Source organism: Bufo bufo, chromosome 4 (genome assembly GCF_905171765.1).
Source record: "Bufo bufo chromosome 4, aBufBuf1.1, whole genome shotgun sequence".
Taxonomy (NCBI): Eukaryota; Metazoa; Chordata; class Amphibia; order Anura; family Bufonidae; genus Bufo; species Bufo bufo.
In genome coordinates, this window is record NC_053392.1 from 337,818,132 (window position 1) to 337,842,196 (window position 24,065).

The 24,065-nt window shown below is 43.7% G+C and overlaps 1 protein-coding gene across 3 annotated transcripts in view; it reads right to left on the minus strand.

Annotated features, from left to right (window-relative positions):
- Positions 1-24,065, minus strand: part of WASF1 (WASP family member 1) — a 142,800-nt gene that overhangs the window by 23,033 nt on the left and 95,702 nt on the right. For all 3 annotated transcript variants that reach the window (XM_040428865.1, XM_040428868.1, XM_040428867.1), the window contains exon 4: positions 3,368-3,521. In XM_040428865.1, coding sequence (XP_040284799.1) covers positions 3,368-3,521 — 154 coding nt within the window. The remainder of the gene's footprint in view (positions 1-3,367; positions 3,522-24,065) is intronic.

The following is a 24,065-nucleotide window of genomic DNA, read 5'->3' on the forward strand; positions in this document are numbered from 1 at the left end:
GACATTTATTCGAAGATTTATTTGATTTAAATTTATCTTTACACTGTCGATTATCTCAACATCGAATTGTCATCGATTTTATATTTAATCAGGACATACTCTTTTACCCAAGTTGCACAAAGTATTCTTTTGCATGCCACCGCATATCCAGTTATTTATGCTCTTAATCTGAATAATCTTAACATTGAATTTTTTTATGTGAATTTTTATTGTGTATTTTGTTATATTGTTATATTGTTTGTTCTACCTTTTGGATCTATATATTGGTGTAATAAATATAATATTTTTTGAATAGTCTTTGTGTGGTCCATTGGGAGAGTGCTCAGCCTCTCTATATACATGAAGTACAATGTGTCACGAGAAAACAATTTCAGAATGGCTTGGATAAGTAAAAGTGTTCCAAAGCTATTACCACATAAAGTGACATGTCAGATTTGCAAAAAATGGCCTGGGCAGGAAGCTGAAAACAGGCCCGGTGTTGAAGGGGTTAAGTAAGATTGTTTGCTGTGCTAAAAGTCCAATCAAGGAGGAAGATACAGACAGAAAGTAGAATACATGGAAAATCATCCACCTATTTTTTTAATTACATAGAATATTCACATATAGGATAAGAAATGGCTAAATTAAATATTACAATTTTGATATTTTTTGTTTAAGGGTTTAATTTATTGCCCAAAGCACGCAAAATGAGATCTTAATTAAACAATTTGTGTTTTGTGTCTACAGCTCCTATGCAGACCTGTATGTTTCTGGTAACAGACTACAAAGAAATTGTTTCTGATCTCACTGTCTTATCCGTTTCCATTCATTCATTATGTCTTGCTACTGTTCTGTATATTCGGCAGGTTAAAAGAAGTAGGAGGCAGACGGGAGTATTACCACAGTATCAGACTCCATAGGGTGTTTGTAACCTGTTATCATAGGGACACACAGGTCTACACAGGAGCTATAGACTATTTGCAGAGTTGCTTAATTTCTATTACAGGAGCACCAAAGCAATAAAAATGGACATGGTCTGAAAAGACAAATTTTGTAAGCAAATCCTAGCAGGGCATTCTCATGAGTTATTATATTCTTTATCACCTACAGTATCTGTGTAGGAATACTTATTTTTGCTTATTGCTGTCATTTGTGCTAAACTAGAATTCACAAATTACCATACATCAGGGGTGCACAATCTGAAACCTGCGATACCATACCATTTCCATAGTAAAACATTCAGAATGGGTTGTGCATGTTCATACATAAATTTGGGACCTTAAAGGGAACCTGTCACCGGGATTTTGGGTAAAGAGCTGAGGACATGGGTTGCTAGATGGCCGCTAGCACATCCGCAATACCCAGTCCCCATAGCTCTGTGTGCTTTTATTGTGTAAAAAACCCGATTTGATACATGTGCAAATTAACCTGGGATGAGTCCTGTACGTGAGAGGAGTCAGGGACAGGACTCATCTCAGGTTAATTTGCATATATATCAAATCGTTTTTTTTACACAATAAAAGCACACAGAGCTATGGGGACTGGGTATTGCAGATGTGCTAGCGGCCATCTAGCAACCCATGTCCTCAGCTCTATACCCAAAATCCAGGTGACAGGTTCCCTTTAAAATAAGCATCCCTCCAAAAGAAGCAAAAATCACTTTTTACGCCACTCCTAAAATCTTACTGTTTCGATAATTAAGAGCAATGTAAATGTTCAAATGACAGGTATATCTTTATGAAATATCCTTATGAAAAACATCTATATGAAAACAGGTTGGTAGTAAATCACAGTTTAATGTGCAATATGGAAATATAGCATTTGGCAGTCGAAGTCAGCTCGTTTTTTGTGACTGTCCAACCATTCTGAATACATAAATCCTGATGTCTAAAATGCTGCCAGAAATCCAGATTTTATAACCTATGGGTTATGACCTGGAAGAACAGCTTCTAAATTCATTCCCAATAGATCATCATAATATAGGTGGCCATTTTCAATAACCGTACGTTTTCAGAAAATTTAAAAAGGGACATTTTTATAACACACTTGACATTGTCCAAAAAATGTATGTAGTGTGGGCGGGTGGAGGCGGGCCTCAGGTGGGTTCTCTGCGGTCCGACTTATTTAAAAACATGTCCGCCAGAACACTGGAAAACGTTACATCAAAAATCTACTCCAACTCGTGGTTCGAGTAGATTTCATTTGTGGTCAGGGACAGCAGAAGATGCAACAAATTTATTAAGAGGCATGTGTTTCTTAATAGTTTGGTCAGATCTTTCTTCAGTGGGGTTTTTACTAAGACTAGAGTGTGAAAAGCTGGTGATAGTAGATGACCACCCATAGTGTTTTCTTAAAGTATGGCTAGCAGACCTTAGATTAAAAAAAAAGCATGGAAAAGAATAAGCTACAAGTCATGTATTCCACCCCTCTGCCTGGCTTCAACATGTAAACAATGGGCTGCATCCAATCTGTGGCTCAGGATCATGGGGGCTGGGCATAGTATTAGCGGTGCTCATGGACTGGCAGGTTGTCACTCCACTGGGTGCTCTGGCATAGAAAAACAAGTCAAATGCCATATTTATAAATGCACCACTTTGACACTTTGATTGAAATGTGGAAATGGGTTCAAAGTGAAAACAGGCAAAATTGTTGGATGCTGCTGGTAGAAGGTACTTCAAGATTATCCAAAAGGTAATGAGTGAAATAAGTCTTTATTGGCTACACGTTTCGGCAATAAACTAGCGTCTTTCTCATACATAAGTAACTTGTTTTGTTTTCTTTTAGTTATTGTAAGTGTATTATAGCCTGAGGAAGGTGATGGGTTAAGTGCTGAACGCGTAGACAATAAAGACGTAATTCACTCAATACCTTCTGGATCATCTTGACGTACCTTCTGCCAGCAGCACCCAACGCCTTTGGACCCGTTTCCTGTTTCCATTTACAAATGGTAGCTCTCCTGCCGTCAGCCCAGGCTAAGGTGCAGCAGCTGGATTTTCAAATCTACATGCCATAATCAGATTTGTACCTGGGATATGCACAACTCCTAAAGGTGAGCACAATACCTACAGTGTCCTCCCATTCCCCTACTGTTTTATTGGGGTTACTGCGCTATGCGGTGTCATCTTTATTCTTGTTATCACATTGACATTCAGATGTGGACAGGGCTTCAGAGGTGCACTCCATGGGATTATTATTTTTTAGTGGCACCATTTTAAACCTGTGCCATATTTTACAACAGGCCACAGCACACACTTCAATGGCAAGAGATGATAATAATAATAATAATAATAATAATAATAATGATAATAAAACTCCCCACATGTATGTTTTTCTACATTGTTTAAATACTCAGAAACAATTAAAAGGATGCTGAGAAACACATACATACCTGTAGGGTGTTAGTATATTGAGGGGTGGAGGATGTTCACACAATTCATAAGTTTCATGAAGAGGAATTGGCAAAGTTTTACGGTCAAACAATTGTTGATCCTGAATAGTGGAGCTTCTGAATGCTTTCCTCATTGTGATGTCCTGTAGTGACACTGAAGAACAAAAACACATTACATTTTTTTTTTCTAATTTCTAACAAACAAAATGCCTCAATAAAATATGAACTCTCACTGGTTAAAAAGTAGCTAAAGATCAGTTTTTAGGTTTCACAACTATAACAAGAATCTACTTCTATTAATGTAATAAGAATATAAGACTATAAACACCATTAGGAATATAATAGAAACAACTGTATATAAATCAACCATTAAAAAAAGTTATAGTTTGAGATAAAAAAAATCAAATAAAAAAATCATACCTCTCCGAAGACTTTAAAAATAGCTCCATAATTCCTCCAAAAACTAGAATTGCCCACATGTTCTGGATTTAATGTAAGCTTTTTCTGAAGATTCTGCAGTCTGCATGGCAATATCTGCCTTTACTAGCAATGGTCTTGCTGGGTCAAAAGGATTTCTTATCGGTAAGGCAGAGGAGCTTTGGCAACCCAAGCTCTACAGTAGTGCCATTTAATACCACTGATAATATGGAAACAGTCTCCATTACATACAACCTAGAGAGGTTACTCCTCTTACCAGGTGATATATTAAGAAAAAAGAAAAAACTATAGACAGACCAGTGATGTATACTCAGAGAAACTCATCAACCTTCTATAAATTTGCACCTACAGAAGTGATGTTAATACACAACTATATGCTAGAAGTCACGCGGTCATTCAGGTACAGCACTTGTGTGATATGATGAGGTATATGGGGGAGATTTATTAATACATGCCAATAATGCCAATCTGCTTCCTGCTCTTAATTTTTAAAATAAAAACTACAACCTAATAAGTGGCTATTGGCAATTGCTCTTCTCTTGCACTGGTATGTTGTAACCTTCTGTCTCATGTGTGCGTCAGGTAGTCACATTTACCCTCTTTGCAGGTCATAATGTGACATGACAACAGACAGACATGAGGAAACTGGCTCAAATGTGACCACAGTTCAATGAGTCATTCCAAGTACTATACACTGCTCAATAAGTCAGCAAAATTTAAATCTAACATTTATGTAATGCATTATTATTCTGTCATCACTATAATGCCCCCAACTTCCTGGGATACTCTCAGCTCTGGTCACAATGTCCTCAATGATCGTTTTTGGGTAGTTTGTCCAATGCATAACTTTAATCTTTATTGGGTAGTAAATAATTACAACAACTCATAAATCAAAAATAGATAAAAACATAGCCGCAGTGCAGGCTGGCGCTGCGACAAGCAGCTCACCTGTTGACCCACAAGGTATAAGATCCCCACGGATTGTAATGCTCTATACACAATGACTCAAAAGAGCAATAACAAAAATAACCCCCAAAGGAAACAACAACATACACCCAAATGCCTAATGTATACACATCCACCTGGGGCCCAATAAGGGGAACCAACTGTAGATGTACTAATAGCAGGCAACTAAGGAGAGAAAAACTGTTGAGATACCTGGGTAATAATCCAGTGAAAGGATCAGACCTCTGGTCAGCTGGGAACGCAGATTTTTCTGGTCTAATGCAAAACATTTCTAGGAAATACAAGTAATGAACAACCTGGGACTGCACTTTTTCAGGAAAAACAAAGTGTCAAAACTCTGAACCCGGACATATCCCCATTTACACCCAGGCAGGCCGTCTGATATCAGCATTGGACCATTTCATGCTCCGATGCTGTCCCTTGCCCTGTGCTGGAAGGACTTTTTTGTTTATGTTTTTCCACTGCTAGGTAGAGGCGTCCACCCAGCAGTGTATTCGGTGACTTCACCGGCTGTTATGGGCAGGCTTTAGCGCTGCCCTTGCCGTTTTACAGGCTAGGGCAGTGCTAAAGCCCTCCCTTCAGTGCCGGTGACTTCACTGGGCTGGACTACTTGGGTGGAAGCCTCAGCCTAGCAGTCCCTATAGAAAGCCTGATACGTCACCAGATCTCCTAAAAAAGCCTTTTCCCTGCACGATTCAGCGCAGGGCAAAGGAGAGCATCGGAGAATGAAATGCTCCGATACTCATATTAGGAGGGCTGTCTGGGTGAAAATGTGGGTATGTCCGGGGTTCAGAGCTGAACACGGACAACCCCTTTAGGCTACATGCACACAATCGTTGTGTGTTTTGCGGTCCGCAAATTGCGGATCCGCATAACACGGGTGGCGTTCGTGTGAAATTTGCGGAAGGGCACGGACAGCCTTTAATATAACTGCCTATTCTTGTCCGCTAAGCGCGAACAAGAATAGGAAATGTTTTTTTGTTTTTTTTTTGCGACCCCATTGAAGTGAATGGGTCCACATCCGAGCTGCAGCTCGGATGGGGACCAAAACAACGTCCGTGTGCATGAGGCCTTAATCTGTGTTCCATCGATTTCTCATTAACAGAAAAATTTATATTTATACTGCAAATATATGTCTTCTGTTACATTTTCGAATCAACCACATTTTTTGACTCCTAAAACCTCCATTAAGAGAATCATTCAACTGGTTTGTTTAATAAAGCATTGAAATTGAGAACTACTGACTGCTGAGGAAACCAGCTACCTCATGAATATTCACCACCACCTGACCTACATAAAAATGCACAGTACAGCAAGCGTTAGGATGTTGTGTCATAAGGTCCTAAAATTTAATTATTATCCAAACACTTGTAAGGAACCGTTCTAGACTTCTGTGCATGCAGGGACACCAAAATAAAGCAGCCATGAAATTGCTAAACTTCCGGGTTTTATAGCGTATAGTTATGTGGCAAAAAGTGGTGTTATCTGTCACCAGGACAGGTAAATGAGAACATAATCATGAATGCACATTTTATTTCATCCGGTACTACAATATGCCAAATTTGTGCCAATAACGATGGTAGGGAATTTAACTAGAAAGATTACAGGGACTGCTTGAAAACGAGAAAATAGGAATTGACCACGGGGCATCATAACAGTCTAGTACATATGATCTAATCTATAACAATATGCAATGTGTATCGTGGTGTTAAAGGGCTTCTGTCACCCCACTAAAGTCTTTTTTTTTTTTTTTTGGCTACTTATAATCCCTATACTGCGATATATCAATACATAATGTTATTAATCATTTTGGTTCAGGAGTTAATTAAAAAAACTGACTTTTATCATCCTTCCTCAGTGCGCCTGCGCCGGACGTAGATGTGACATCATCGGCGCAGGCGCATTGAGGATGGAGCGGCCGAGCGAGCGTCCTCCCCTCAGTGCGCCTGCGCCGACTGAAGACAGGTACAGCGCAGGCGCCAGATTTTGAAGGCAGACAGGGCCAGCCAGAGGACGAGCGCATTCGCTGGCCCTGTCAATCAACATGAGGAGGGGGCGTCTTTATGAAAGGAGGATGCGGCTGCTACCAGCAAGTAGCCGCCCTACTTGCTGGTAGAGAGGTAATTTACATATTATAAAAGTCAGTTTTTTTAATTAACTACTGAACCAAAATGATGAATAACATTATGTATTGATATATCGCAGTATAGGGATTATAAGTAGCCAAAAAAAAAAAAAAAGACTTTAGTGGGGTGACAGAAGCCCTTTGTCAGTTAAATAAAAACTCGGGCTGCAGCTGTAAATGCTCTAAAAATAACGAAAAAAGCGATACTCCCCAAAAGAAGCCTTTTTCCCCTGCCACTTCCAGTGCTGTACTCTGGTCCTGCACCACCATCATCCTACTGGCTGCAGTGGTGATGTTCTGTGCATGCAGGTAACCATGTAGCCAATCACTGGCCTCAGCAGTATACGGGAAGCCGTTGAGAGTGATTGGCAGCAGTGGTCACAACCGCTGTATTCAGAAAAAACAAACAGTGGTGGAGAAGACAGCACGAATCAGGAAATGGCAGTTAAGGAAAGGGGTAAGTATGGCTTCTTTTTTAATTTTAGCACATTTACTGGGGCTGCCCAAGTTTTTATTCAACTGAGACCACCTCTTTAGGGTACATGCACACGTTCAGGATTCATGTGCGGAGAATCCGCACTGAAATCCGCAGGTGTTCGCAGGCAAATCTGTGCGGTCAATCCGCATTAATTGGTGCGGATTTGCGTGCGGATTTGGTGCGGATTTGGTGCGGATTTTCCGCATGCGGATTTCACTAAGTGAATGAAGAAAATCCGGTCAGGAAAAAAAAAATTAATTGACATGTCGCGGATTTTAAAATCCGCACCGCAGGTCAAAATCCGCGCGGAAAAAATCTGCATCGTGTGCATTGAGAATGTCAAATTCTCATAGAATACAATGGACATGACCTACGGTGCGGATTTTCCGCACGCAAATCCGCGCGGAAAATCCGCACGCAATCCTGATCGTGTGCAGGGGGCCTTAAGGTTCTCTTGCTATTATTAGGAGCTAGGAGTGGGATGTTTTTTCAGTTTTGTTTTTTTAACTTTTTGCAATAAATATTGGATGCTTTTAAGTACAATGGGCGTGCTGGACTTACTCTTTTAATTTATGGACTTTTTAACACAGCAGTTGACTTGGCATTTGAAAGTCTATGCCTTGGAGCAACTGTGTACACTTAAATATCACCTGTCACCTCTCATGACAAGTTTGTCTTTGTAAATAATTGTATTCACCGTAAAACAACAATTCTGGAGCATCTTTTCTTAGAACAGTGTATTATGCTATTTCACTGTTATTCCTGTTAGAAACGTATGACTAAATTGACAACTGGGTACTGTCCAAATAGTGCTACCAGTGTCAGACTGTAGGCACACAGTTCTTTGACAATGGGAATCGTAACACCCAGCTGTCAATTTATACATACATTTATAGAAGGGATAACAGAGGAATTGCACAACACAGAGTTACGGTACTGTATATAAAAAAAAATAAAAAAAAAGAAAGACCACAATTGTTATTTCATGTTATAGAGCAGGAGGAGCTGAGCAGATTGATATATAGTTTTGTGGGAAAAGATTTAGTAAAACTTGTAATATATACATTTCTACCTCTTCTTTTTCTGACTTAAGTTGTACACCGGGGAGGTGTTATCTCTGACTGATAGCACTCCCTGTGTAAGCGTGTATACAGAGATTGCTGTCACAGATGCTGTACACAGGGAGGTGTAATCAGTGATTGATAGCATTCTCTGTGAAAATGTGTATACATAGATATCAGTCAGTCACTGATAGCTGTACACAGGGAGTGGCGAGGTTCCCTGCCCCCCAGCAGCAGAGTGATATGCCGGGAAGGCAGTGTGAAATGCAGGGAGAGGAGAGCAGCGTCCTCCCTCCCCAGCGGCAGACTGAGTTACAGGGGGCAGAGGTAGTTGTTCCTGCCCCCCAGCAGCAGAGTGATATGCCGGGAAAACAGTGTGAAATGCAGGGAGAGGAGAGCAGCGTCCTCCCTCCCCAGCGGCAGGCTGAGTTACAGGGGGCAGAGGTAGTTGTTCCTGCCCCCCAGCAGCAGAGTGATTTTTTGGGAATTGGGAGCCCAGTCTCCATTCCCCAGCGGCAGAGTGTCCAGCAGGGAATAGAGAGCCCAGTCTCCTTTCCCCAGCAGCAGGACACTGTATTGGGAGCGGAGACGGTCAGTCGCCCTCCCCAGCGGCTGGAAGTATGTATGGGAGAGGAGCTCGTTACCCCCTCTCCCCAGCAGCAGCTTAACGCACCAGGGGGAGACAGTAACCCCCACAACAGTGCAGATGGGACCGTGGTCTCTGCACCTACAACACAGGGGGTAGAGACAGTCGGTCTCCCCCTCCAACAACCAGACTCTAAGCCAGGGAGCAACACAGAGACCGGGAGTACCAGCTTCCAACATAACCTTGGTGGACTCACTGGACAGAGACAGGCTACCAAATGCAACAGGTCCAGTATTGGGTTGTGGGTGGGCTGCCAGACTAACTCAGGTACCGACCGGCATGAGGTCAGGTATCTGGTTAGTCTTCCTTGGGGGGGGGGGGGGGGGGGGGAGATGTGTGGCGAAACCAACCTCGCCACTGGGTTTTGGAGAGGCCTGTTTATCAGCCTCTTGCCTCAGGATTATGGCCCATACTAACTTTTAAACCCCTGAACCGATTCAAGTGAATTTTGGATAGGTTTGTCCCCAAGTTATACTGTTTAAATTGATGTAAGTTATATGTATGGCCAATGTAAACTCACAAAGTTGTAACAATTTATAATAAGTGTAACTTGTCAGCTTGGGAGGAAAATGCTGGGTGTGTTTCTATTGTGCCATTGTCCCATTGTGTGTTTAAAGGGTGATGTCTGTCCTGTTGTCTGCACATGTGTATTGGTGATTTCTCTTTGTCTTGAGAGATAATTGGATTACGCCTCGGGTGTCTCCAGGGCAGAGAGGAGGAAACCATGATGCATTGTGGGGATGTATTGTCTCTGTGTATCCTACAGTGCTGCATATCTGTCCTATGTCACAAGTCTTCATTCTGGTCCCCTAGGGGCGTGTACACCAGATGGGCTTGGTTGTTTTATACCTCCCTGTGGGCGGACCTGTAATTGCAACAACTGTAATAAAAAACAGGCTGGGTGTGCCAGCACCTCAGACCACTGCTTGACCCTCAACACAGAGCCTTGTCTCGTTATTAGGGGGGATCCGCTGTATGCTGTTAGAGACTGATTGCCAGGAGTGTAAGCTGATTCCTGTTCGTCTGTTAGCAGCTATTCGTGAGGTTCCAGTTTGGAGTGCTACTTTGTATCCAGTTCGGGAGTTGGGTGTTCTGCAGTAGCTGTGCCGGTCTCTCAGAAAGGGGCTTATCGCCTGAACGGATTTTAACCCCTTGTCTGCTGAAACGGTCCGTTACACAGGGCATATGTTATGCATGATTGATTACATTCCCTGTGTAAGTGTGTATACATATACACTCACCTAAATAATTATTAGGAACACCATACTAATACGGTGTTGGACCCCCTTTTGCCTTCAGAACTGCCTTAATGCTACGTGGCATTGATTCAACAAGGTGCTGATAGCATTCTTTAGAAATGTTGGCCCATATTGATAGGATAGCATCTTGCAGTTGATGGAAATTTGAGGGATGCACATCCAGGGCACGAAGCTCCCGTTCCACCACATCCCAAAGATGCTCTATTGGGTTGAGATCTGGTGACTGTGGGGGCCATTTTAGTACAGTGAACTCATTGTCATGTTCAAGAAACCAATTTGAAATGATTCGAGCTTTGTGACATGGTGCATTATCCTGCTGGAGGTAGCCATCAGAGGATGGATACATGTTCTCATTCTGTTTACGCCAAATTCGGACTCTACCATTTGAATGTCTCAACAGAAATCGAGACTCTTCAGACCAGGCAACATTTTTCCAGTCTTCAACAGTCCAATTTTGGTGAGCTCGTGCAAATTGTAGCCTCTTTTTCCTATTTGTAGTGGAGATGAGTGGTACCTGGTGGGGTTTTCTGCTGTTGTAGCTCATCCGCCTCAAGATTGTGCGTGTTGTGGCTTCACAAATGCTTTGCTGCATACCTCGGTTGTAACGAGTGGTTATTTCAGTCAACGTTGCTCTTCTATCAGCTTGAATCAGTCGGCCCATTCTCCTCTGACCTCTAGCATCCACAAGGCATTTTTGCCCACAGAACTGCCGCATACTGGATGTTTTTCCCCTGTAGCTTTCACACCATTCTTTGTAAACCCTAGAAATGGCTGTGCGTGAAAATCCCAGTAACTGAGCAGATTGTGAAATACTCACACCGGCCCGTCTGGCACCAACAACCATGCCACGCTCAAAATTGCTTAAATCACCTTTCTTTCCCATTCTGACATTAAGTTTGGAGTTCAGGAGATTGTCTTGACCAGGACCACACCCCTAAATGCATTGAAGCAACTGCCATGTGATTGGTTGACTAGATAATTGCATTAATGAGAAATAGAACAGGTGTTTCTAATAATTCTTTAGGTGAGTGTATAGCCATCAGTCACTGATAGTAGTACACAGGAGAAATGTTATCAGTGATTAATAGCATTCTCTGTGCAAGAGTGTATACAGAGATAGCTGTCAGTCACTGATAGTTGTACATGGGGGAAGTGTTCTCAATAATTTATAGCATTCCCTGTGTAAATGTGTATACATAGATAGCCATCAGTCACTGAGAGTTGTACACAGGAGAAGTGTTATAAGTGATTTATAACATTTTATGTGTGAGTGTTTATACATAAATAGCTGTCAGTCAATAATAGCTGTACACAGGGGTGGTCTTAGGGCTCTTTCACACTTGCGTTATTGTCTTCCGGCATAGAGTTCCGTCGTCGGGACTCTATGCCGGAAGAATACTGATCAGGATTATCCTAATGCATTCTGAATGGAGAGTAATCCGTTCAGGATGCATCAGGATGTCTTCAGTTCCGGTACGGAACGTTTTTTGGCCGGAGAAAATACCGCAGCATGCTGCGCTTTTTGCTCCGGCCAAAAATCCTGAAGACTTGCCGCAAGGCCGGATCCGGGATCAATGCCCATTGAAAGGCATTGATCCGGATCCGGCCTTAAGCTAAACGTCGTTTCGGCGCATTGCCGGACCCGACGTTTAGCTTTTTCTGAATAGTTACCATGGCTACCGGGACGCTAAAGTCCTGACAGCCATGGTAAGTGTAGCGGGGAGCAGGGGAGCAGCATACTTACCGTCCGTGCGGCTCCCCGGGCGCTCCAGAGTGACGTCAGGGCGCCCCAAGCGCATGGATCACGTGATCACATGGATCACGTCATCCATGCGCATGGGGCGCTCTGACGTCATTCTGGAGCGCCCGGGGAGCCGCACGGACTGTAAGTATACCGCTCCCCCGCTCCCCGCTCCTACTATGGCAACCAGGACTTTAATAGCGTCCTGGGTGCCATAGTAACACTGAAAGCATTTGGAAGACGGTTCCGTCTTCAAATGCTTTCAGTACACTTGCGTTGTTACGGATCCGGCAGGCACCTCCGGCAACGGAAGTGCATGCCGGATCCCAACAACGCAAGTGTGAAAGAGGCCTTAAGTTTAAAAAAAGCTGAGACATAAAGGAATAAATTACGTTTTACTGAATATTTTTCCACAACACTAAAAATCAATCTGCTGATCTCCTCCTGCTCTACAATGTGCTGCCTGCAGGTTGCACTGCATTTTGTAGTGACAGGTTTTCTTTAAGTACTATGAATGAAATAAAGTTCATATGCATTGATATTGTCTGGTCTAGCACAATTTCCTTTTTTTTTTCTTGGTGTTTGGGTTTTTCCCCCTTACTTTGAAGCCAAGAGGTGGAACAACTTCAGGAATAAAGCATTTTGATCAGAGTATGAAGTAACAAAAAATACTAACAAATAAACAAAAAAGCACAAGTTTACAAAGCCACAGAAGTGAACAGATTCTTGCAGAAGCTACAAAGCACAGCGATGAGAGTGCAACAAAATGTATCTCAGTATGAATGGACTGAGGAGACAATTACAACCCTCTGCAGAATCCCCTATTACAAATAGACAATTCATAGAGAAAGGCATTCAAGTAATGGAGACTGGATCAGATGAAAGCTGTCACGGCACCGGACGGGGTTAAAAGCAGAGTGTGCCTGGCGTGCATGCTGTACCTGCATTCCCTGGACTTTGTGTGGCTGTCATGGCCCATAAACAGGTAGGAACTAGTGTTAGGGACCACTCATAGAGGCGACCTTGACGTGGTGAGTGGCTTATTACGCTTTGGCCAAAATGTACACCAATGCCTCATCCAGCATAGAGGCAGGGCAGAGTGCTGGTTGCAGAGTGCTATTGCATTTGTGTTTTTGAGTTTGTATATGTATTTCGCCATAGCGATGTGCACCTGCATACAGGGTTGTGCTGACTGAATCCCCCACATTTTTTTAATGGAGACATCAGGCTAAGGGTGATAGCGCACTACTCCACAACAATGATTAAAAATTCCTTCTAATATAAGGGCTCATGCACACGACTGTATGTATTTTGCAGTCCACATAACAAGGATACAACAATGACATCTGTGTTACATCAGTTTTTTTTTTCCAGATCCATTGTAACAATGCCTGTCCCCATCTGCAAAACGGACAAAAATAGTATACGCTCAATTTTTTTGCGGAATAGACTTGCAGACACACAGATACAGAAAATGAAATGAATGGTGCGCATACGGGCTGCAATAAAAAAAAAAAAAAACATGGAACGGACACGGACAAAAAAAAATACGTTCTTGTCCATGAGCCCTATGAGGTAGTCTCCAGTAATAGAATAAAGGCATTGGGGGTCATTTATTATATTAGGCATAATTCAGGCGCAGATGGCGGCGTAACGGTTAGTTGTGCCGCAATCTGCAACTTTTCCCCACTCACGCCAGAGCCTGCGCCTCTTCGTAACTTTGGCAAATCCACCGCCAGCTAAGGGGCTTTATTAAGACCTAAAACACCAGTCTTAATAAATGACCCCCATATTGTACATCCTAAAAGCCTTCTATTTTATCCACTGACATAAGACAGGCCCTGGATTCTGCCGATAGTTCTGGGAAGAGTAAGGTCACACATGGAATTTTATTACTTTAATACCTTTTTTTGTGTGAAATCAAAATATATCATGGCTGTAAAAAGACAGTAGAAATAGTTATACTTTGCAGCTAAGGCTACTTTGACACTGGCGTTTTGGCTTTCCGTTTGCAAGATCCGTTCAGGGCTCTCACAAGCGGTCCCAAACGGATCAGTTTTGCCCTAATGCATTCTGAATGGAAAAGGATCCGCTCAGAATGCATCAGTTTGCCTCCGTTCCGTCTCCATTCAGCTTTTGAGGCGGACACCAAAACGCTGCTTGCAGCGTTTTGGTGTCCGTCTGACGAAACTGAGCCAAACGGATCAGTTCTGACACACAATGTAAGTCAATGGGGACGGATCCGTTTTCATTGACACAATCTGAAAATGGATCCGTCCTTCATTGACTTTCAATAGTGTTCAAGACGGATCCATCTTGGCTATGTTACAGATAATACAAATGGATCCGTTCTGAACGGATGCAGACGGTTGTATTATCTGAACAGATCCGTCTGTGCAGATCCATGACGGATCCGCACCAAACGCGAGTGTGAAAGTAGCCTAAAATAGCCAAATAATTTTTTTTTCACTATTTCTTGAAGGGCTATAATTTAAATGTGCTGGTCAGTCAGCGCTCCAATCCGTCACTGCAGAAGAATTGATTTTTCTTGAAAACCAAAATGAACAAGTAATAAACATAACCTACTTTCTCAGAATCAGGATATAAAAATAGCTGATTCCATGTGAAAGTTATTTTATGTTCATCCCAGTATCCAAGGTAAATCGTGATCGTTACTTATTAATGCAAGGATGTATCCCTTTTTGCACTCTGGGATCTATTCCTGCATTTTCTTTAACCTTTTCACTGCCAAGGACATATGTATACCCAGAATCTTCACTTTCAAATGCTACCAAGCCCAATATTAAAAAAGAGTTGGCTAATTTCCAATGCAATTTTGTCAAAATGCTAAATACTGTCCACCAGCTGTCCCGTTAGAGGGCCCTGGCTTTTCTGGTTCGAGTAAAAATAAACATACTCATCTGTCATTTTCTACGTCCATGGGCTGCAAGAAGGTGGAAAACCCTTTCTTTGGCTATTCCTGGGTGCCTACTATTCTGCTCAGGCGCTCAACCACAAATGGACGCCTACGGCCCATAAACTGATACAGGCAGTACAATCTCCTATACCTGCATGTGTGTCCATTTGGCATTCGGCACCCGCACAAAATGGATGGAACACAGGGACTGCCAAGAGGAAGTGGTCGCCACCATCCAGCCCATGGACACGCAGGTGAATGTTTACTGAACTGAAACCTCAACAGCTGGTGGCCTCAATTAGGACAGCTCGGGGGGAGGGGGGGCAGCATACAGTATTTTTTTATTTTTTATGTAGCATATATGACTGCATATGGCGTTTTGACAAATTGCTTTAAAGAGGACCTTTCACCACTTCTGACATACCTGTTTTAATAGCTCCATGCATTCCCCATGTAAAAACAATTCTGGAACATCTATTCTTATGTCTCTATGTTGTGCCATTCCTGTATTATTCCTACTAGAAGTTATGAATGAATTGCTATTAGCCTTCAGTAAGGGTAGAGAGGGGTGGTAACCAGTTGGAGGTGTGTACCTGCACAGACTCACTCTATCCAATCAGTGCTGCCATTTTCAGACTGTGCAGGTACACACCCCCAACTGGTTACCTCCCCTCTGTACCCTTAGGGCTCTTTCACACTTGCGTTGTTCTGTTCCGGCATAGAGTTCCGTCGTCGGGGCTCTATGCCGGAAGAATCCTGATCGGTTTTATCCTAATGCATTCTGAATGGAGAGAAATCCGTTCAGGATGCATCAGGATGTCTTCAGATTCGGATCCGGCCGTAAGCTAAACGTCGTTTCGGCGCATTGCCGGAGCAGACATTTAGCTTTTTCTGAATGGTTACCATGGCTGTCGGGACGCTAAAGTCCTGGCAGCCATGGTAAAGTGTAGCTGGGGAGCAGCATACTTACCGTCCGTGCGGCTCCCGGGGCGCTCCAGAATGACGTCAGGGCGCCCCACGCTCATGGATGACGTGTCGCATGAATCACGTCATCCATGCGCATGGGGCGCTCTGACGTCATTCTGGAGCGCCCCGGGAGCCGCACGGACTGTAAGTATACCGCTCCCCCGCTCCCCGCTCCTACTATGGCAACCAGGACTTTAATAGCGTCCTGGGTGCCATAGTAACACTGAAAGCATTTTGAAGACGGTTCCGTCTTCAAATGCTTTCAGTACACTTGCGTTTTTCCGGATCCAGAGTGTAATTCCGGCAAGTGGAGTACACGCCGGATCCGGACAACGCAAGTGTGAAAGAGCCCTTAGGGTACTTTCACAATTGCGTTTTTCTTTTCCGGCATAGAGTTCCGTCACAGGGGCTCTATACCGGAAAAGAACTGATCAGGCATATCCCCATGCATTCTGAATGGAGCGTAATCCGTTCAGTTTGCATCAGGATGTCTTCAGTTCAGTCGTTTTGACTGATCAGGCAAAAGAGAAAACCGCAGCATGCTACGGTTTTATCTCCGGCGAAAAAAACTGAAGACTTTCCTGAATGCCGGATCCAGCATTTTTTCCCATAGGAATCTATTAGTGCCGGTTCCGGCATTCAGAATACCGGAATGCCGGATCCGTCCTTCCGGTATGCGCATGCGCAGACTGAAAAAAATAAATGCCGGATCCGTTTTGCCGGATGACACCGGAAAGCCTCTATGCATATATCAATGGGTGATATAGAAGTCAGACATACATATCAATAATCAACTCTGCGCCAAGTTACATCTTGAACTGTTAGAATGATGCAAAGTTGCATGAAAGCGCTCATAATACTAAAGAGCTGGGTGGCAGGATGACAATGTGTCGGTGTCTACTTTCTGAACATATGAGTGTGGGGCAGAACATTATATATTTTTTTTATTCTGGTTTTATTTGCGTTTGTCAAAGTGTGAAAGGGTTCAAGAGAACATACACCTTCACAACACTTTATTTTTATTTTTTTATGGTTCCAATACATCAGGCTACTTTCACACTAGCGTTCGGGGTTCCGCTTGTGAGCTCCGTTTGAAGGCTCTCACAAGCGGCCCCGAACGCATCCGTACTGCCCTAATGCATTCTGAGTGGATGCGGATCCGCTCAGAATGCATCAGTCTGGCAGCGTTCAGCCTCCGCTCCACTCAGCAAGCGGACACCCGAACGCTGCTTGCAGCGTTCGGGTGTCCGCCTGGCCGTGCGGAGGCAAACGGATCCGTCCAGACTTACAATGTAAGTCAATGGGGACGGATCCGTTTGAAGTTGACACAATATGGCTCAATTTTCAAATGGATCCGTCCCCCATTGACTTTCAATGTAAAGTCTGGACGATACGTCTGAACAACTTTCACACTTAGAATTTTTTCTAAACTATAATGCAGACGGATCCGTTCTGAACAGATACCATCGTTTGCATTATAGGAGCGGATCCGTCTGTGCAGACACCAGACGGATCCGCTGTGAACGCAAGTGTGAAAGTAGACTTAAATGACAAAATCACGTTTAATTTAAAATCTCCATTGCAAAATCACATCCAAATTGACAAGATTTGCAGATTCTATGGCAGATTTGTCCATGGCGTAAAATTATATGGTGTGCAAATTCCTCCGTAATGGGTCCTGACGTGCAATGTGCGTTGCTTTATGTACAGTTTAATGTGTAAGGACTACACCCAGAGGTCTGCTCTCTCTTTACATACTCCAATATGAAAAGCTCACAGACAGGGAATGTAATGGCAGATTAGGCATTTTAGCGTTAACTGAAAAACAGCTGCTTTACAATAGTTTTCCCAGCAGTTGTTCCACAAATTCAGCAGCTGCTGTTTTGCAAAATGTTATTAACTCAGGATTATTTTGATGGTGATGAAACGGTCCCTGCATTCTTACCACATTACACAGCTAATACCAAGTGAAAAACTGGCATTATCTGTAGCACAATGAAATGATTATGTCTTACAGTCAAGTCAAACAATGGCAGCTCTGGCAATCGAACTGAACATGCTTTGCTCCTCGGAGCAGGAAGGAAAAGTCGTTTCCTAAGGAGCAGTAACATATTGTGTCCCATCAAACTTCAGAGAGCGCTGCGGCGCCTTTCTAAGCTTCCTATTCCTGCATTACAAGATTGGCTTTACTCAGTTTCCTCTAAAAAGAGTTTTATCAAAGTCCATTGAAAAAAGATCTCAGCCTCTTCTTTAGGCATTAAAGCTCATCTACAAGTGCATCTCAATAAATTTGAAAATCATCGAAAGTTAATTTATTTCAAAAATTCTATTCAAAAAGGGAAACATTCCATAGATTCATTATACACAGAGTGATCAAATGTTTTTTTTTCTTTTAATGTTGATGATTATGGCTACTGAAAACCAAAATGTTAGAATCTCCAAAATGTTAAAATTATATAAGACCGAATAAAAAAAATATGATTTTTGATACAGAAATGTTGGCCTACTGAAAAGTATGTACAATATATGCACCTCATACTTGGTCCTCTTGCATGAATTACTGCATCTATGCGGCGTGGCATGGAGGCGATCAATCTGTGGCACTGCTGAGGTGTTATGGAAGCCCAGGTTGCTTTGATAACGGCCTTCAACTCATCTGCATTGTTGGTTCTGTTGTTTCTCATCTCCCTCGTGACAATACCCCATAGATTCTCTATGGGGTTTAGGTCAGGTGAGTTTGCTGGCCAATCAAGCACAGTGATATCATGTTATTAATCCAGGTATTGGTAATTCTGGCCATGTGGGGCCAGGAGCCAAGCCCTGCTGGAAAATGAAATCAGCATCTCCATAAAGCTTGTCAACATATGGAAGCATGAAGTGCTTTAACATTTCCTGTTAGAAGGCTGCACTGACTTTGGACTTGATATAACACAGTGGACCAACACCAGAAGAGGACATGGCTCCCCAAGCCAGAATAAATCAAAAATAAAACTGCAGCACTCGCCGGTCTTCAATTCATGCTGGTTTAATCACCAAAAATTGCTTTGGTGAATAAACCAGCATGAATTGAAGATCGGCGAGTGCTGCAGTTTTATTTTTGATTTATTCTGGATGATTTGGGGATGCTATAGACTGGTTGGTATCCAACACTGCGGGCACAACCACCATAGAGACTTTAGCTATAGATTCGTAAGTGCTGCTACTTTATTCTTTTTTGAGCAATGGCTCCCCAAACCATTAAAGGACTGGGGTAACTTCACACTGGACCTCAAGCAACTTCGATTGTGCATCTCTCTATTCTTCCTCCAGACTCTGGGACCTTGATTTCCAAATTAAATGCAAAATTTACTTTAATCTGAAAGCAGAACTTTGGACCACTGCGCAATAGTCCAGTCCATGAGTGGCTTGACTCAAGGAGTGCGACAGTTGTAGTCCATGTCCTGGATACATCTGTGTCTGGTGGCTCTTGAAGCACCGACTCCAGCCAATGTCCACTTCTTGTTAATCTCCCCCAAATTGTTGAATGGCCTTTTCTCGACAATCCTTTCAAGGCTGTGGTTGTCCCTTTTGCGTGTGCACCTTTTTCTACCATACTTTTTCCTTCAACTGAACTTTCTATTAATATCCTTGGATATAGCACTCTGTGGACAGCCAGCTTATTTAATAATGACCTTTTGTGGTTTACCCTCCTTGTGGAGGGTGCCAATGACTGTCTGCTGGACAACTGTCAAGTCAAAAGTCTTCCCCATGATTGTGTAGCTTACTGAACCAGAATGAGGAACCATTAAAGGTTTAGGAAACCTTTGCAGGTGTTTTGTGTTGATTAGCTGATTAGAGTGGGACACCATTTGGGTTTTCATTAGCTATAAGCCATAATCATCAACATTAAAAGAAATAAAAACTTTAAATATATCACTCAGTATGTAATGAATGTATATAATATATGAGTTTTACTCTGGATTGAATTACTGAAATAAATTAACTTTTCTGTGATATTCCAAGTTACTGAGATGCAACTGTAAGACTGCACCACCAATATTTCTTACCAACTAAACTATGGCACATAGCACAATAAAGAGCATATGTTCTCAAAATGGTCTTTGGAATGTCTTTGATATGCTGATATGATATATTTTGCATTGTGTAAGTGTTATTATCATTCAATGCAGTGTATGATAATATCACACAGCATTTCCACTCTAGAATTATTTATGCTTAGATGCATTCAGCACACCTTTATAATCATAGTAAAAAATACATAAATAAAACATTAAATCCTTTTACCATGATGCCTTTGTGTCCCCCTTTTTTATTCTGTCTCCTGTTTGTAACATGAATTAGAAATAGGGTAGTACAGTGAAAGTAATTACCGGCCTCTTTATTCTTGCATAAAATAACTCCATTCCTGGTACTGCAGGATCATGTGACTTGCAGTCTGACCACTGGACTGATACAGGGTATGCAGTGTCAGCCAGAAGTGAGTCTTTCAATGCAAATCTGTAAGGTTCTTAAAGTGAGTCTTATAGACTTGCATAGAAATTATTACTTGTGCCTGACAAAACAGATCTGGTGGTTACACTGCAAGTCACGTTATTAGGGCTGTAGCTAACGATTATTTGAATAATCGATTAGTTGTTGATAATTTCATCGATTAATCGGGAAAAAACACCAAAATGACAAAAAAAATTAGGTTTATATGATTTTACTTGAAAAATTATGTTCAAAGGCCATATTAACCTCTTAAGGACATAGGGCGTACAGGTACGCCCTTGTGCCCTGGTACTTAAGGACACAGGGCGTACATGTACGCCCTGTGTATTTTCGATCACCGCCGCGCGGCGGGCGGTGATCGGAACCCCGTGCCTGCTCAAATCATTGAGCAGGCACTTGGGGCAAATGCGCCGGGGGGTCCGGTGACCCCCCCATGTATGCGATCGCAGAAAACCGCAGGTCAATTCAGACCTGCGGTTTTCTGCGTTTCCCGGTTGTTCGGGTCTCTGAAGACCCGATAACCCGGAACAGGATGGTGATGGTGGTGTGATTTCACCCCACCAATCACCATCCAGCGATCCTGAGTGGTGATGGTGACATCACCACTCAGGATCGCTTTCTGATTGGTCTGTGGGCGTTCCGGCGGCAGATTCAAAAGAGGCAGGCGCTCCTCTCCTCCTCCTTTTGTGTTCCGAAGCCGGAGGAGAGAGGAGCTGCCTGCACGTGTGTCCACCATCGCTGCCAGCACCCCCAGGACCCGATCTGTGCCTCAGCACCCCCCATCAGGTACATAGGGACAGCAAAGGGAAAGTTTGGTTTAGGCAGGGAAAAAAAAGGGAAAGTTAGTTTCTGAACTTTTCTGAACTTTGATTGCATCACCCTAAGTTAGGGTGTCTGGGGTCCACAGCACAGCTGTGTGACCCTAGACCCCCCAGTATCCCCTTGTTCCAGTCCCTTGCCGCCAGATCCACGTCCGCTTGTGGAACCGTGCGGAAAAATCAACGCGGCCTCCCTGCCCACCCCCTCCAGGTACCTATCCCCAGGGGTGAGACCCGTGCCCTTACCACTGGAAACCTGTTGCTGGTCAGGTATAAGGACAAGAGGGATGTCCTTGTACTCTCCACAATTCATGGTAACGTCATCACCCCTGTCCCTGTGCGAGGTAACGCCAGGGCCGTCTTTGCCGCAGGGCAAAAGGGGCAGCTGCCCCGGGCCCAGTTGCTCATGGGGGCCCTGGCGGCTGGCCCAACTCGCGACTCTGACTCAGTCTCTATCTATAATCTAATATGCAGAAGCGCTTCAGCGCAGCACAGACAGTCTACTCATCACCACAGATGTCTAGACAACTTGAACTTACAGCGCCGAAGGCGAAGCACTTCGGCCCCCCGCCCCCGTCACTCACGTGGTAAAAGGGGGTGTGAGTGTCTTGTGTGAGTCATCACCGCAGCCTGGTGAAGCGCCACGGCGGAGCAGGCACCAGCAGGGACTAAGTCCCCGCCTCCGGTCCAGAGGCTAAAGGGATTGGCTGGCGGTGGTGAGTGAGTCACACACAGCCTCACGTGATGTGAGTTGTGACCACTTACCAGACAAGAAGTCCAGACCAGTCTCACTGACCTGCTGACCTAATAGTACAGACAGTCAGGCAGCCAGCCAGAGTCGACCTGCCACTGCCGCGCCAGGAGGGGAGGACAAGACTGAGGAGGAGGTAAGCAAAAAGCAGTGGCACGCTGCGCATAGGCATTATATATATATATATATATATATATATATATAGACTTTATTTTATATTTGAAGAAACCGGTCAGGACTCAGGTCACCAGATCCGACCATTCATAAATTTGTGGGGTATTATTATAGAGAGCCCCAGGCGACAAGGGCAGGGGTTGGGTTCTTCTCTCTGTCTGACTCTGCTGCTGAACTGTGGCCTGGGGCCATCACTTGCCACATTTACTAATCTTTGCTCAGGGGGGCCCTCATGGTGTGGACTGGACTGGTCATTTTCACTAAGGAATAGTTTAACCATTTATGTGCAAAAGAGAAGATAAGAAGTCAGCTCCAATCAGATATCTGCACATAGACCAAGACTCTGGGTCTATGCAGATATCTGATTGGAGCTGACTTAGTGACCTCTTTTTTTCTCTTTTGCACATAAACGGTTAAACTATATTCCTTAGAAAAAAATGACCAGTCCACACCATGTGGGTCTATATTTATGAGGGGCCCCCCTGAGCAAAGATTAGTAAATGTGGCTGGCCGGCCCCAGAACACAGTTCATCAGACAGAGAGAACCCAAACCCTTTGTCTCCCATCTCTATAATAATCCCCCACTAATGGGGTTATTTAAATTACTGGTGGATTATTAGAGAGAAGAGAGACAAAGGAGTTCTCTCTGTCTGCTGAACTGTGGCCTGGGGCCACCACCACCTGCCACATTTACTAATCTTTGCTCAGGGGGGCCCTCATGGTGTGGACTGGACTGGTCATTTTCACTAAGGAATAGTTTAACCATTTATGTGCAAAAGAGAAAATAAGAAGTCAGCTCCAATCAGATATCTGCACATAGACCAAGACTCTGGGTCTATGCAGATATCTGATTGGAGCTGACTTAGTGACCTCTTTTTTTCTCTTTTGAACATAAACGGTTAAACTATATTCCTTAGAAAAAAATGACAAGTCCACACCATGAGGGCCCCCCCTGAGCAAAGGGTGACACCAGCCATAGCAACGCCACTGCCTCTATCTGTAAGTCGCTGGAGTGCACGGCAGGCTCGCTTTTCTGAAGGAAGTGGAACTCTGAACTGTCTGAACTCTGAACGGCTGTACAGTCGGTAGTGGCATGTGACACATGTGACAATAATAATGTGTCACCCGTGTCATGTCATGTGTGATGTGCATCCCAATTATGCCATACATACGTGTGCAGATACTGGTCCTGTACTCCTGTGAGGCTGCAAGGCAGGGGTGTGGACCAATCATGAGACTGCATGTGGAGGGCGTGATTGCATGCTAGGGTGTGGGAAGGCGGGATCCAGGGGGCCCAAGGAAATCCTTGCCCAGGGTCCAATCAATATTAAAGACGGCCCTGGGTACCGCGGCAACGGTCCTCAAGCCCGATTGTATCGTCGCCTACAATCGGTATATGGGAGGAGTTGATCTCTCTGATCAAGTCCTCAAGCCATATAATGCCATGCGCAAAACCCGGGCATGGTACAAAAAAGTTGCGGTCTACTTGGTGCAGGTTGCCATGTACAACTCTTTTGTACTATCCCGAAGCGCTGGCAGCACAGGGACATTCCTCCAGTTCTATGAGGCAGTCCTCAAGGCCCTGATCTTTTCGGACCGGGAAAGAGCAGGCCGGAGTACCTCGGGAACTGTAGGTGCCCGGATCGTCCCTGGCCAACACTTTCCAGGTGTGGTCCCCCATACTGGAAAGAAGGGACGAACCCAAAAAAAGTGCAGAGTGTGTCGCAGGAGGGGGATACGGAAGGACACGACTACTCAGTGCGACACGTGCCCCGATCATCCGGGCCTCTGCATTGACTGTTGCTTCAGGGAGTATCACATTTCCATGGAGTACTAAATTTATATCCCAATTTAGCACTGACATCGG